Source organism: Rhinopithecus bieti, unplaced genomic scaffold (genome assembly GCF_001698545.2).
Source record: "Rhinopithecus bieti isolate Rb0 unplaced genomic scaffold, ASM169854v2 scaffold_17275, whole genome shotgun sequence".
In the NCBI taxonomy this organism is placed as follows: Eukaryota; Metazoa; Chordata; class Mammalia; order Primates; family Cercopithecidae; genus Rhinopithecus; species Rhinopithecus bieti.
Genome location: NW_016808908.1, coordinates 418,218 through 431,993, shown reverse-complemented (window position 1 = coordinate 431,993; position 13,776 = coordinate 418,218). Strand labels below are relative to the sequence as shown.

The 13,776-nt window shown below is 39.0% G+C and overlaps 1 protein-coding gene across 9 annotated transcripts in view; it reads right to left on the bottom strand.

Annotated features, from left to right (window-relative positions):
• Positions 1 to 390: 390 nt before the first annotated feature.
• The window catches only part of CALD1 (caldesmon 1), a 241,611-nt gene continuing 228,225 nt past the window's right edge, over positions 391 to 13,776 (bottom strand). For 5 of the 9 annotated variants that reach the window (XM_017887714.1, XM_017887712.1, XM_017887715.1 and 2 more), the window contains 2 exons: positions 11,268 to 11,405; positions 8,972 to 10,844 (listed from right to left, as the gene is read on the bottom strand). In XM_017887714.1, the coding sequence (XP_017743203.1) occupies positions 10,629 to 10,844; positions 11,268 to 11,405 (354 nt within the window). In that variant the 3' untranslated portion in view covers positions 8,972 to 10,628. Of the gene's footprint in view, positions 2,698 to 5,630; positions 5,712 to 8,971; positions 10,845 to 11,267; positions 11,406 to 13,776 lie in introns of those variants that run through there. The other 4 variants (XM_017887717.1, XM_017887718.1, XM_017887720.1 and 1 more) reach the window with 1 other exon arrangement.

Genomic DNA, 13,776 nt, shown 5'->3' with positions numbered 1-13,776 from the left:
TCTCTCATCTCCACACACGGGGAGAAAAACCCACTGACCCTGTGGGGCTGGACCCTACAGGCCTTGAACTCCCGGGTTCAAGCAATCCTCCTGCCTCCCAAAGTGCTGGGATTACAGGCGTAAGCCACTGTGCCTGACGATAGTTTCTTTTAGGAAGGATTTGCAAAATTCCTCTTCAACCTTTTCCGTACATGTTTGATCAGTTGTCAACATAAGACCAATTTTCTGTACTTTGTTAGGTAATTTAAAAATATGAAAATGCTTTTCTTCTTTAAAGAGTGAAACCAAGACTCAACCTGAAATATAGGTTTTACTGTGCCATAATCTTTGTTACAATAGACATACCTCTCAGTATCAATATTGTACATAAAAATAAGTGAGGCAAAGACATTTTGCAGGAAGGAATTCCATTTATTGTGGATGCATTCTCACAATATATGTTTATTGGAGCGATCAATTATCAGTGAAAAAATATCAAGTGTTTATAAAAGTTTTAGGAATGGCAGATTCACAGAACATGCTAGTCAGCTTGCAGTTTTACCTCATAAAGATAACAGAGAATTATAGTCAAACCAGTAAACAAGGAATTTACTTTTCAAAAGATTAAATCCAAACTGAACAAAATTCTACCCTAAAACTTAACTCCATCCAAATATTGGAATAAAAGTCAGCAGTGATACATTCTCCTCTGAACTTTAGATTTTCTAGAAAAATATATAACAGTGATCACGAGAAGCTCTTGTTCAAAAGTACAGCAAAGCAATGTTACCTCACCATAGGCCTTAATTCAAACTTTGATCCATTTCACTCCAATGATGGGAGTCAATGCTACCTGGGACATTTGTATATGCAAATTCTGATTTAGCTTATTGTAGACTTGTGCCTACTCTGTCATGAGTGTTTGACTTCTGCATTCTTCATGGCTTTCCTTCCTTTGGCCTAGGTTTGCTAAAGCTAGAAGATTCAACTGCTCTTTACAAACTTCTGAGGAAGATAGACTTTGTAACGCAGGGGTCACTTCTCATGCCAGCCCTGCCCTGGTTAGCTCTTCTGAAGGAATACTGTAGATAAGAAAATAGTTATTTGGGAAGATCCCTCAGTGTGGGTAGGAATTGAGACTAACACAATTTTGGTTAAGTCCACTGAGGTATGAGTTTATATAACTCCACTGTACGTATCCAGCTATACCAGAACATTTTTGCCAAGACACTGGAGGGCTCTTTCATTATCTACTGTGAAGAATAAAGACTTAGAGGCTATAATAAGATCTGGATTGTGTGTGTAAAAATAATGAGTTAAAAAAGACTTGGGGGAGAAAGTAAAACTAGTAGAAATTACATATAATTTTGAAATTTCACCACGTTGTCAACTTACTACAAGTACCAATGACAAATAAAGGTAGAAAAGTTTAATTTAAAGAAATGTTTCAGAGTATATAAAGATCAAAGTACTGTCATGACTCCTCAACACTGGATTTTGCTCACTTTACTTCTCTGCTTGCAGACATTTAGCCAAAGGTAGTCTTTGCTGAGACTCATGGAATTTCAATCTGTACAATATTGGCACTAAATTTCTTGTCTTTCAATTTTAGAAAAGGAAGAGACCTTATGACCTATTGTGAACTTCATTGTTTCTAATAAGTAGGCTTTGAGCTTGGTCGAGATGATAGCATTAATAAAATTCACACTGGACTTCAAGAATGCATTTAATTATAAACTAAATACTATGTCTTTTAGAAAATTTCAACTCCTTGTGACACTTCTAATCTCTCTTCTTTTCAATACTTTCTTCTTATAGGTCATCAGGCATTGAAAACATATTGATACCTATCTGCCATGTTTCTATTGGCAAATATGAAATATTAATACAATATTGTGATTTTTTAATTTTTCAAAAGCTGTGATATTGGCTAGTTACAATGACATACTACTAAATATAATAGTCTAGCACATAAAAAAGCATTCTACCATTAGTGTGTTTGTATATGTGTATGCACATACATACATACATGAGTTATCTAAAATGTGGTTCAGGCTACTATCACTACTAAAGAAATCCACAAAACAACCAACCTAAAAAATCAGTACCACTGTCAGCTAACATAATAATGTAATTTAGATATGAATCACCAGCATGAAAAAAAGTAATACCTTAACAGTACATTTCCTTTTTTTTTTTGTTAAAGACAACCATTACTGCAGTATTTCAAATCTGAAATGGGTTACTTTCAAAAAGTGTTACAATTGCCTACTAAGATAATTTCTTCCATGCTTTATTATAAAGTGCAGAAACAACATGACTTCTGTATTTAAAAAAACAAAACTACGGTTCATTTTCTAGATACTGCACACATTCCGCAGGCAATTTTAAACTTGGATCTTCCGTTGACTTCAGATGTGGTTGGTATCACTGTTCAGACACAGTTATGATGATCAGTAGAAAAGTCTCTATTTCACAGCATGGGTTTCTTTAGAAACAGGCTCCTGTGCAAAGGCAGTACTTTTACCATGAACATCTCTAGACTGTGATTATTAAATATAGTGATAATATACATGGGTTTATTGGGATATTGAAAAATAAAAGAAAATGAACCCAATTTAGTAAATCAACATAAATACAAAACAGAGCAAATTAGCCCTCTACAACTGAGCTCGTCCCGCGTCTTGAGCTTGGGTTCTTTCTTGAACTGTCTCAAACCTGCCAAGAGAAGAAAAGTTGAAATTGACAGCCTGCAGTGTTTCAGGCAGTTTTGTAGTCAGAAGAAAAGGAATAAAAGTATAGCAGTAATAAATATTTATGAAAGGGAGGATTATTACTGGCATTCCATTCAAATATGACCTTTCATTTTACTTTTTTTATTTTTTTGAGACAGAATCTTGCTCTGTCACCCAGGCTGAAGTGCAGTGGTGTGATCTCAGCTCACTGCAACCTCTGCCTCCCAGGTTCAAGCAATTCTCCCATCTCAGCCTCTTGAGTAGCTGGGGATTACAGGCGTGCACCACCATGCCTGGCTAAGTTTTGTATTTTTGGTAAAGACGAGGTTTCCCATATGTTGGCCAGGCTGATCTTGAACTCCTGACCTCTAGTGATCTGCCTGCCTCAACCTCCCAAAGTGCTGGGATTACAGTTGTGAGCCACTGCACCCAGCTGGATCTTCTTTTATTTTATCCTTACTTCTGATTTTTTTCACTTCCCTCTTCCTGTCTTTCTCCTTTATATTCTCTTTTCCTGTCTTAACCTTTGGCCTTGCTCATAGCATTTAGAGTCAAGTAAGTTGCTTTGTTTTTTTCATTTTTAAACTCTACCGTAAGAGCCAAAAATCTAGTGTGTATTCCAGAACAGGCACAAGCGACTGAATAGCTCAGTGAGGGCCACATCAATGTATGATGGTGAAGGAGGATGTTTATCTTTAGTTTTCTCCCATTTTTAATCTAGCAATCTCTATTTTCTCCCTCCTATTCTTACACCCCTACCCCACGAGACTTATCTCACCTGTAGTCCTATTCTTATACCATTCTCTCCCCCTCAACTAGTTGCTAAAATTTTTTGCCAAGCTATTAAGAAATCTTAAAGTATTGTGAATTCAAGTTTTCAAGGGTGTTCATTGTATTCATTTCTAAGGAATGACTGAGTAACAAGAAATGAGTTTGACATTTTGGAGCAAAAGAGCTACCTAATCTGCTACCTCATAAACTCAGTTCTGCGTCTGGTGGTTATATTATTACTACTGTAGAAAGAGGTTAGTGGCATGTGAAAACTCACACTGTCACCCTCCTACCTTGTACTGCCTACATAACTGGTGCTACATAACTCCAGGGAATACCATTCATGTTTGTATGTGAGTGATGTTCTCTGAGTCTGACCATTTCACATCATCTTTGTTCTACTTTCCAGAGCTCTGGCTAGGAGGAATGTTATCCAGAGAGACTCCATTATACTAGTGATGATGGTCTATAGCCAGCTGACATCTCCTTTTCAGGGACTCATTCTGGGACTCATAAACACTGGGACTGCCATTCTGAGAGGTCAGATACCTCTCAGAGGTCTGAGAGGAGAGCCTTCTGCTGTCAATGTTCCTCCCACGGTGGTGTATGGAGAATGTCTTCCTGGGAACAATTCCATGGGTTTGGGCTACTTACACTGCATGGCTGACAAACCTGCAATGCACTAATAGACTAGGCTAGAGTGGTCATAAAGGCTTAGGTCAACAAGCTCATTCTTTGTTCAAAAAATAACAAAAAAAAGTTCTTTTCTCCCCTGCCACCAAGAGAAAATTATAGAAGGAATTGAACAACTATACATTTTCTCATGAATAGCATCCTAAAAAAGAAAGTACCATGTATAATGGTTAAAATGCAGGCTTAGATCAGACTGCTGGAGTATCAATGCAGGCTGTGCTACTTATTCACTGTGTGACTTTGAGAAAGTTACTTCATCTTTCAGTGCCTCATTTTTCTCAGCTGCAAAATGCGTATGATACACTACTCACCTCACATGGTGACTGGAGGATCAAATGAAATAATGGAGGGTAAGAAGGTAGAAGGTTGTCTGGCATACAGTGGGGTGCTCACTTAGCGCTAGTAGTTTGCAATGTGATAATTACCAGCGGGCACTTTCATATGTGTAGCAATGACTTAGAAAGGCTAGTGAATTTCAATGGAATAAAAGCGCAATGCGTAGCTAATAGTGAAGGTGGGGTAATATGTTTAGGTAGCTGCATCAGAACTAAGAACATGTAGAAAGTAGGAAAGGGAAGGTAATTCTCTCACTGCAGTGAATTGTAGTGATTCTCTAGTTGCCTTTGATGCGCTCTTTAGTCCTGAGTTTGCTTAAGAAGTGCTTCTGTTTAAATCAGCCCATAAGCAGCCTGTTCTAACCTTGCTTATTGTCCGTCTCCAGTTTCTTCCTTTTTAATTTTCTTTTTATTGAAGGAGAAGACTAGGTCTATTACTTGAAATGGGGAAAGGCTACAGTTGGGAGTTGAATGAGCTCATTGTACCACAAAGGGTCCCATTTGCAGTCTGAGCATCATTTAGATGTTCTTCAGAGCCTCCTTTCTGAAGAATGACCATATCCTTTGACCAGAAGACTAAAAGTAAGAGGAACCCAGTCATTCTTAGCCATTCATTTTCATAGGGTATTAAATGGTTGCCTTACTCTTGAATATTATTTTAATTTTTTTGCCATAGCAACCCTGAGTCTTAGGCTGCTGGCAGTGGCAATATAATCTAAAATGGTTCCAGAAAGCAGTTTTGGAAACACTCAGGGAGACAGATGTTTTCCCCAAGTGATCTTTAAATGACTGTGGCACCAAGCTGGGACGTTGTAAGGAAACGTAGACCACAGTATCCCATGCAGGCTTCTGCTGCCAACGTTCCTACCACTGTGGTGTATTGAGAATGTCTTACTGAGAACCATTCCATGGATTTGGGCTGTTGATGTTGTATGACTGACACACTTGCAATGCACTTTTCCTTTCACTGTGTTATGTACTGGTCTTTTAGACACTGATGAGTGTGCAGGCAAAGATCTGTAGGTCAGCGATACTTCTCATCTGACTCCAGGACATTATACTACAGCATACATCAGGAAAACAAACCTCCGAAATACTAGTCCTCCCAATGGATTACCTTAGTGGGGGAAGTGACCTTATCCACAGATTGCTTTTCCCAGAGGTTCCGCTTGCTGGATACGTCTCCTGGTCTCAAGTCCTGATAAAGAGAAAGCAGAAAAACATCGATAGGTGGCCATTTATATTTTCCAGCCAGCTCTAAATAAATGGCCACATCTATTGTTTATTTGAATCAATTTGTTGTTTTATACACTTTACCCCAGTGATCTGAAATGGAATTGAAAGGACCATCAGCTGTTGTTTGATTTTTTTTTTTTTTTGAGACAGAATCTCACTCTGTCGCCCAGGCTGGAGTGCAGTGGTGTGATCTTGGCTCACTGCAACCTCCGTCTACTGGGTTTCAAGTGATTCTCCTGCCTCAGCCTCTTGGGTAGCTGGTATTACAGGTGTGTGCCACCATGCCCGGCTAATTTTTTTGTATTTTTAGTAGAGATGGGGTTAGCTGTTGTTTGATTTTATATAGACTGTGACATGTCTTATGATATGAGAATGGGCTGGAACTATAGCCTCTGGGTCCTTGCCCTTTACCAAGGACTTACTGTTTATTGATCAGTAAAAGTGAAACAGGAGCATGTTTAAAATAATGTAGCCTCATTTTAAATTTCTGCACTCTTACAAGTCAATAGATGATAGGTTATTTAAAAATAATTAATTTGGGGTTTGGTAAACATTTCCTGAATCACAGATGAACTCAGTTAGTACTCACCTCTTTTCCCCCAGCCCTTACTACTTTAGTGCACACTAGCCTGACTGCCAACTGCCCACATGGCACTTCTCTGCCTAGGGACTTTCTCTGGGTACAGATGCCCGTTTTGCCTGCCCAGGAGGCAGGCTGGAAAGTTCAGAGAGTTATTATAAAATCTCCAGGAGCAGTCCTCAATGGCTGACTGGTGAATGTTGGTGCAATATTATTTCTCAAGCTCACTCTCGCCTCAGCTTGGGTAACTCTGAAGTATGTGTTATCTGGTGGCTTCCAGGATTTCCTCCGTGGGATTAAGGTTTAACAGCCCATGTGGGGACTTGCTTAATAACACCTTCTTTGTGGGCTGCCTTTTCCCAACCTCACACCCTGTAGTGTTTTCTTCACCTCCATGTAAACAACTTGCTCTGGAATCATTATCTTGGGATCCGCTGCCAGGTAGCCCAAACAAAGTCACTTTTCTTTCTTCTTTTTCTTTTTTGAGACAGAGTCTTGCTCTGTCGCCGAGGCTGCAGTGCAGTGGCATGATCTCGGCTCACTGCAGCCTCTGACTCCTGGATTCAAGCAATTCTCCTATCTCAGCCTCCCGAGTAGCTGGGATTACAGGCACAAGCCCCTATGCTCAGCTAATGTTTGTATTTTTAGTAGAGACAGGGTTTCACCATGTTAGCCAGGATGGTCTCGATCTCCTGACCTCATGATCTGCCCACCTCAGCCTCTGAAAGTGCTGGGATTACAGGCGTGAGCCACTGCGCCTGGCCACAAAGTCCCTTTTCTAGCAGCCCCTCCCTCACCCTAAAATCATTTTGTGTCTCCTGAGGGGCAAATGGGTAATTCAGAAGTGGATCAGTAGAACCCCGCAAATATAAACATTCATCACAAATTGAACCCATGCGAGAAGATGACAGTTGATGACATGTGTAAGAACATGTGGAAATCTTGGGATGGAAACACTAAAATATGATCGATAACAGTTATATAGCTTAGGGTCTTTATTTACTACCTCATAATTAATTTCATTTGGATAAGGAACCAAATTTCTGTTTCAATTTACTTTTCTCCCAGCATTTGCTTATGTTAGTACTTGGCAAAAGGTAGTGTGCAGAAAATAAATGTGTTTTACTGAAATAGTAATGCTTATTTTGGCAAACCCTTTTCTCAGGAGGAAGGCAAAGCTAACAGCAATTGCATTTACCCATGGACACTGATCTAAATGGACATATTTCTGATAGATAGTATTGAGATTGTAACACTGAAAATGCACAGTTAAATGATACCATGTGAAGCATTTCAGATTTGCCTAAACCTTACTGAGTTTCTGAATTTCCTCTGTGGCATAAATTCCTGATATTCTATTAGAGAGTTACACCTATTTAACTTGGAGCCATTAAGCAACAAATCAGATTATTTTTGTAGAATTCCACTACATTTGCCAGCGTAGGTGGAAGCTGCCAAACTGTCTGGAAGACTGTTTTAAAATTTTGGAAACTATAATTAGGAACATGCTGAGGGAAGCTCTGGAAAGCAGCTATTATCACTTTGTTTATTTGACTCACATGAGACAAATATTTTTCCTTCTCATGCATGTTCTTCTACCTAAGAAAATGGATTGCACTTCCCATAAATCCTGCCGATGAATCTTTCAAGATCACTTAAAGAGTTTAAAGAGTCCTTTTAAGAAAATATTAACATCCGAGTTATAAGTTGGCATTTTAAATCAAAGGGGAAATATAAATGGAATTACCTGACCAGACTACATTTTAGAGAAAGACCCACTCCGGAAGAAGAGGGAGAAATGAAGGCAGGAGAAGCAGATTTCCAATCAACCAGAGACCAAAGAGTGAGGAACAGAAGATCAGCTGAGAAAGACATTGTTGGTTTTTTTTTTTTTAAACAAAAAGAAAGACAAATTAGTTTTTTAATTGCTGTGTAACATGTAGTTTAGACACAAAGAATAGACAAACCAGCTAAAACAGACATACTCAGAATTGAATTGCAGTTACAAAGTTATACTGAAATCTTATAAATTCTACCCACAAATAGCAAGGGACATCCCAGTAGCAATCTGGTGTATTTACATTGATTTCATAGAACTTTCTTCCATCTGCTTTTCATTCGGGAAGCCATACCAGTCTACAAAATCTAATGGGAAGAAGGATGTCACTAAAATCTATACTAACTGCCATGTTCTTCTTTCCTTTTCTTCTCCACCCTCTAGGGGGTGATCTAGCAAGTCACATACTAATTAGTAGGTAAAGCAGGCAATGATTTTGTAATTTCTTTTTTTTTTTTTTTTTTTTGAGGCGGAGTCTCGCTCTGTCACCCGGACTGCAGTGCAGTTGGCACGATCTCAGCTCACTGCAAGCTCCGCCTCCTGGGGTTTACGACATTCTCCTGCCTCAGCCTCCTGAGTTAGCTGGGACTACAGGCGCCCGCCCCACCTCGCCCGGCTAGGTTTGTATTTTTTGGTAGAGGATGGGGGTTTCACCGTGTTAGCCTAGGATGGTCTCGATCTTCCTGACCTCGTGATCGCCCGGTCTCGGCTCCTCCCAAAGTTGCTGGGATTACAGGCTTGCAGCACTGCGCCCGGCCGATTTGTAATTTTCTCGTGCAATAGTTTTTTTTTTTTTTTTTTTTAGGGAGGCTGTCAGTTAACCCCAGAACACAGAACATGGTGTATGTTTTGTTTTGTTTTGTTTTATTTTGTTTTGTTTTGCTGTGGAAACCTGGATACAGTTATACCTATCATAATAATAACTGAATTTTATATTTTTAACCTCATTAGGATGTCATACAGATGATGGTAAACTTCTAAGTTTACAAGTTCAAGTACCCATAAAAGAATAGGGGGCAAGTTCTGGATCAATGTTTTGAGTATAATCTACAAAAATGAAAGATTGGAAATATCATAAACGTGCAAAAATTAGCATCTCCTCCAAATATTCCATACTTATTAAAGAGGGAAACATATATCTTTCTCTCCTTACTATCTTGAGAGTTCCTCAGTAGGTCCATTGACTGCCTTGTTTTTTATATGTATATTTGGGGGAGAGGGTCCTTAAATTTCATTAGGTTTTAAAGGGGTTCATAATTCAAAAAGGGTTAATAATCACTGGTATGGAACCACAAAACTTATATACACTGCCATGGCTTTGTTTTGTTTTTGAAAATAATTTCTACTCCCTTATGGTACCAGAGATGCTTGGAAAACTTGAGGCATTAAAGGGCGCATAACTTTTGGGTCTAGTTTCTTGCCTCAACTGTATCCTTTTATAAACCCCATTCTTGTACCTATTGAGAGGGGGAGGAAAAGTTGCTTTTTTCAGTGTGTGAAGATTTTCTAATTGTAAATTGGGTTGACATTAGTTTATACCTCCTGTGAGCCTTTATGCAAAGAATCTCGGGGTGTATATTAATTAAATGGTTCAAAGAGTTGTGTCCAAGAAGGATTTGCAAACATTTCCATTTCTTCCTTTTTAAATTGGAAAGTGCCAAAAGTCAGTGACTTTGGATATTATATATGGAGCCAACAAATGCAATTAAATGGCATGGAGCCAATGGATGCAATTAAATGCACAGAGGCCTAGGATTGGAAAGTTTTTCTTCTTCCTCTAGAATGTAGGATTATGACAGTGGACTCTCAGCTCCCTTGAGCACCAACAAAGCTATAAAAGCAAACTTAACAGGGAAAGCTCAGCAATATACAGTGGGGAGCTTGATACTTTTTCTTATTATAATGACAAATGCCAGGCAATTGTCATATACATTCAACGAAAAGGTGAAAAGAAATGTATTTTTAGTAAGATAGCTGCACTTAATAAATAAAGAAAATTTTAAATTCTCAAAAACATCATTCATAACCAGTTTTTCTAGTTTCCAGTTTATGACTTTTCCTGAGGAGGTGTTGACAACACAATTAGACCAATTATTTCAACAACTACCCAATAACTGCATTTTTGTGCCAAGTTATAAAAACTAGGGAAATTGGAACATATGGGTTCCCAATAGGCAACATACATATTCTTTTGGGAATAAGTTTAGGGATGCTCCTGACAAAGAACTACCCAAAATGATTTGACCATTCATTTTCAAACTTCTATCTAGAATCTATAGAATAGAAGCTAAACAAATAGACGAGTAAAGGGTCTAAATTCGAACTGCCTCAATATTCTAGCTGATTCCTTCTCTCAGTTAGGGTGTAGAGGTGATTATTTGGTTCCATTTTACCCTCTGAGTAACTGCGATGCAGCTTCTTAGAATAGCTGTAAATCTGAACACTTTCCCGTTTGTTATTCATCAGGGAAAGCAAAGAACAGGAGCACTGCCATTCCTAGGTAAACAGAACAACTGCTTGTTTTTTCCGCTGATAAAAGCTGGGAGATCAAAGAAACTCAGAAAAACCTGAAGGTTACTTACAGAAGGTTTGGGAGCAGGTGACTTGTTTCCATCTGGGGTTTTAGTTAGCCATTCATTGATGCGGCTAGAAACCCCTACCTTCAAGCCAGCAGTTTCCTACAAAGGGACAATCATCCAAAATATTAGAGAACGAAGTAAACTTTATACCTGGGAAGGAATTTTCAAAGCAAATTCAAAATATCAGTAAGTATAATTTCACATAACCATAAACCTTAACACTTGATATTTACAGAATATGTTATCTGGTTTTCTTTCCCTTGTAACTCGCCCCACTCCAACTTCAAAGGTGGACGTTTCAGCTCAGGCACTTTATTTGGAGTACGATGGCCGAGGCTTAGTACATCATGCAACCTCAGGAACACACTCTTTCTGAGCTTGCTTTTGTGATCATTGCAAAACAAAATACAAATTGCACCTTCTTCACTGCTTTTATTATTTACTAGTGTGATTCCTAAATCACAATCAACATGAAAAAACATGTGCCCCTCTACACTTAAAAGACAAAAATCAGACGCTTACCTTATTTGGTGTGCCTGCTGCAGTGGGGGATGAAAACACATTCCCTTTCTCCCACATACTCTTGATATTGCGTACACCTTCAGCAGGAACAGGAAGATCCGAGGCTGCCGGCTTTGTAGGTTTTGAGCTTTTTGTTCCCTGAAATTTGTGAGTTATTTTTAGGATTGGTGCTGGGAAGTTTGTTCCCATAAAATTACAGGGAATTTATCTTCCTCAACATTATCATCTTAAAAATTCATTGTGTAAACTCCTTCACCAAAAATGAGAGTGATAATTTCTGTTTTAAAACTTTATCCTGATGACATATGTCCCTCAAAATAAACCATCACAGCTAGATCAGAGGATCTTTCAAAAATGAAATATGCTTTTTGTTGGACACCATTTATTGTGAAATTGATATTCTACTTTGTTTATTCAACAGATACTTTTTTTTTTTTTTTTGAGACAGGGTCTTGCTCTGTCACCCAGTCTGGAGTGCAGTGGCACAATCAAGGCTTACTACAGTCACAATCTCCAGGGCTCAAGTGATCCTCCCACTTCAGCTTCCCGAGTAGCTGGAACCATAGGCCTCTATTTTGTAGAGAAAAAAATGAAAAAATTAGCCGGGCATAGTCTCTATGTTGCCCACGCTGGTTTCGAGTTCCTGGGCTCAAGGGATCCTCCTGCCTCGGCCTCCCAAAGTGCTGTGACTACAGGCATGAGTCAGTACACCTGGCCTCAACAATACTTCATAAATGCCTACTGTATGAAGGGCACTTTGCTAGGCTCTGGGGATACAGTGGTGCTCAAAACAAGAGAGTTGGGAGGCTGAGGCAGGAGAATCGCTTGAACCTGGAATGCGGAGGTTGCAGTGAGCCGAGATTGCACCATTGCACTCCAGCTTGGGCAACAAGAGCGAAACTCCGTGTCAAAATAAATAAATAAAATACAAAAACCAAAAAACAAACAAAAAACAAGAAGACAGTCAGCTGCAGTGGGGTTATATTTTAATAGAAAGGAAAGATAGTAACTAGTTTTACAAGTATTTATTTCACATTGTGCTAAGTGCTATGAAAAATGATGTGCCATAAAGCATGGCACACAATCGGGGGGCAATACTTAGTTTGGGGGTGCAACGAAGGTTACTCTGAGGAAGTGATATTTTAAACCAGATCTGACAGAAGACTTGAAAGTGGCGAAGTCAACAGGAGCAGCAAACTCCATTCCATGCAGAGGTAACAGCATGTGCAAAAGTCCTGAGGCAGGAAAGTGCTAAAAGATGGAAAAACTGAGCTACCCCTGCATGGGAAATATATTGGAAGGAGGAAAGAATGAATGTAAGTAAGAAAGAAGTGTATTCAAGACACTGCCAGCAGTAATGAAGGCCATACCCCAAATGGCTCGAGTTTCTCCTCCAGTCCTGCTCTGTGGCCTGTGCCTATGTTCAAGAAGGCACAGCCAGGATGAGCGGCACCATTATGAGGGGCCATGGCATAAAGAACAATCTCATTGGACTGTGCAAAGTTTAAAGCTGCAGTCTTGGTTTCATTACACCTATTAGTGCTATGACCAACTCAACCACAGAAAATAAAGATCTGCAATCTGTTTTATATTTTAGTGGACATTTAGTCTTGTAAATCACATCTTTAGTGTTAGGACTTGATTATTCCTTTGATAAATCATCGGATGCCTCTCTTTCTTATTCCCGCATATCATCTGTAAACTATTATATGTGTATCTCCACCCTACAATATAAAGAAGAAGAAAAAATCAAATCAAACTGATCCAATTACTTCATAGCAGGTGCTCTGATGTGCAAGAGGCTAAAACCAGTGACTAAAGTCTACACAAAGGAGAAAAAAGCAGGATCACATCTTGATCAACGACACCTTCCTTCTTGGCGCTTTGGTATTGGGAAATACACATTTCCAAATAGAATAAAACCCCCAGGTCAGTTGGGTGGGGGAAAAAAAGGTGGAGTAGATAGACACATAAAACTGTGGTCCTTCAAATATAAAACAATCAGTTTGAAATTGATGATGATTAAACTTGGGTTGGCTATCATCTTTATATTATATTATACTACTATTTTATTTGATAATAAAAGGTTTTTATAAACAGGATTAAATAAGATTGTGAGAGACCTATTCAAACCACATATGGGAACATATTTTATAAGGAATTAGGGATATTGAAAATATACATGTGAATGTATAAAAAATATAGTTAAATACTGGCCGGGCACGGTGGCTCATGCCTGTAATCCCATCACTTTGGGAGGCTGAGGAGGGCGGATCACCTGAGGTCAGGAGTTTGAGACCAGCCTGGCCAATATGGCAAAACTCTGTCTCTACTAAAAATACAAACAAAAAAAAATTAGCTGAGCGTGGTGGTGGGCACCTATAATGACAACTACTCAGGAGCCTGAGGCAGGAGAATTGCTTGAATCCAGGAGGTGGAGGTTGCAGTGAGCCGAGATGGCATCATTGTACTCCAGCGTGGGCAAAAAGAGTAAAACTCTGCCTCAAAA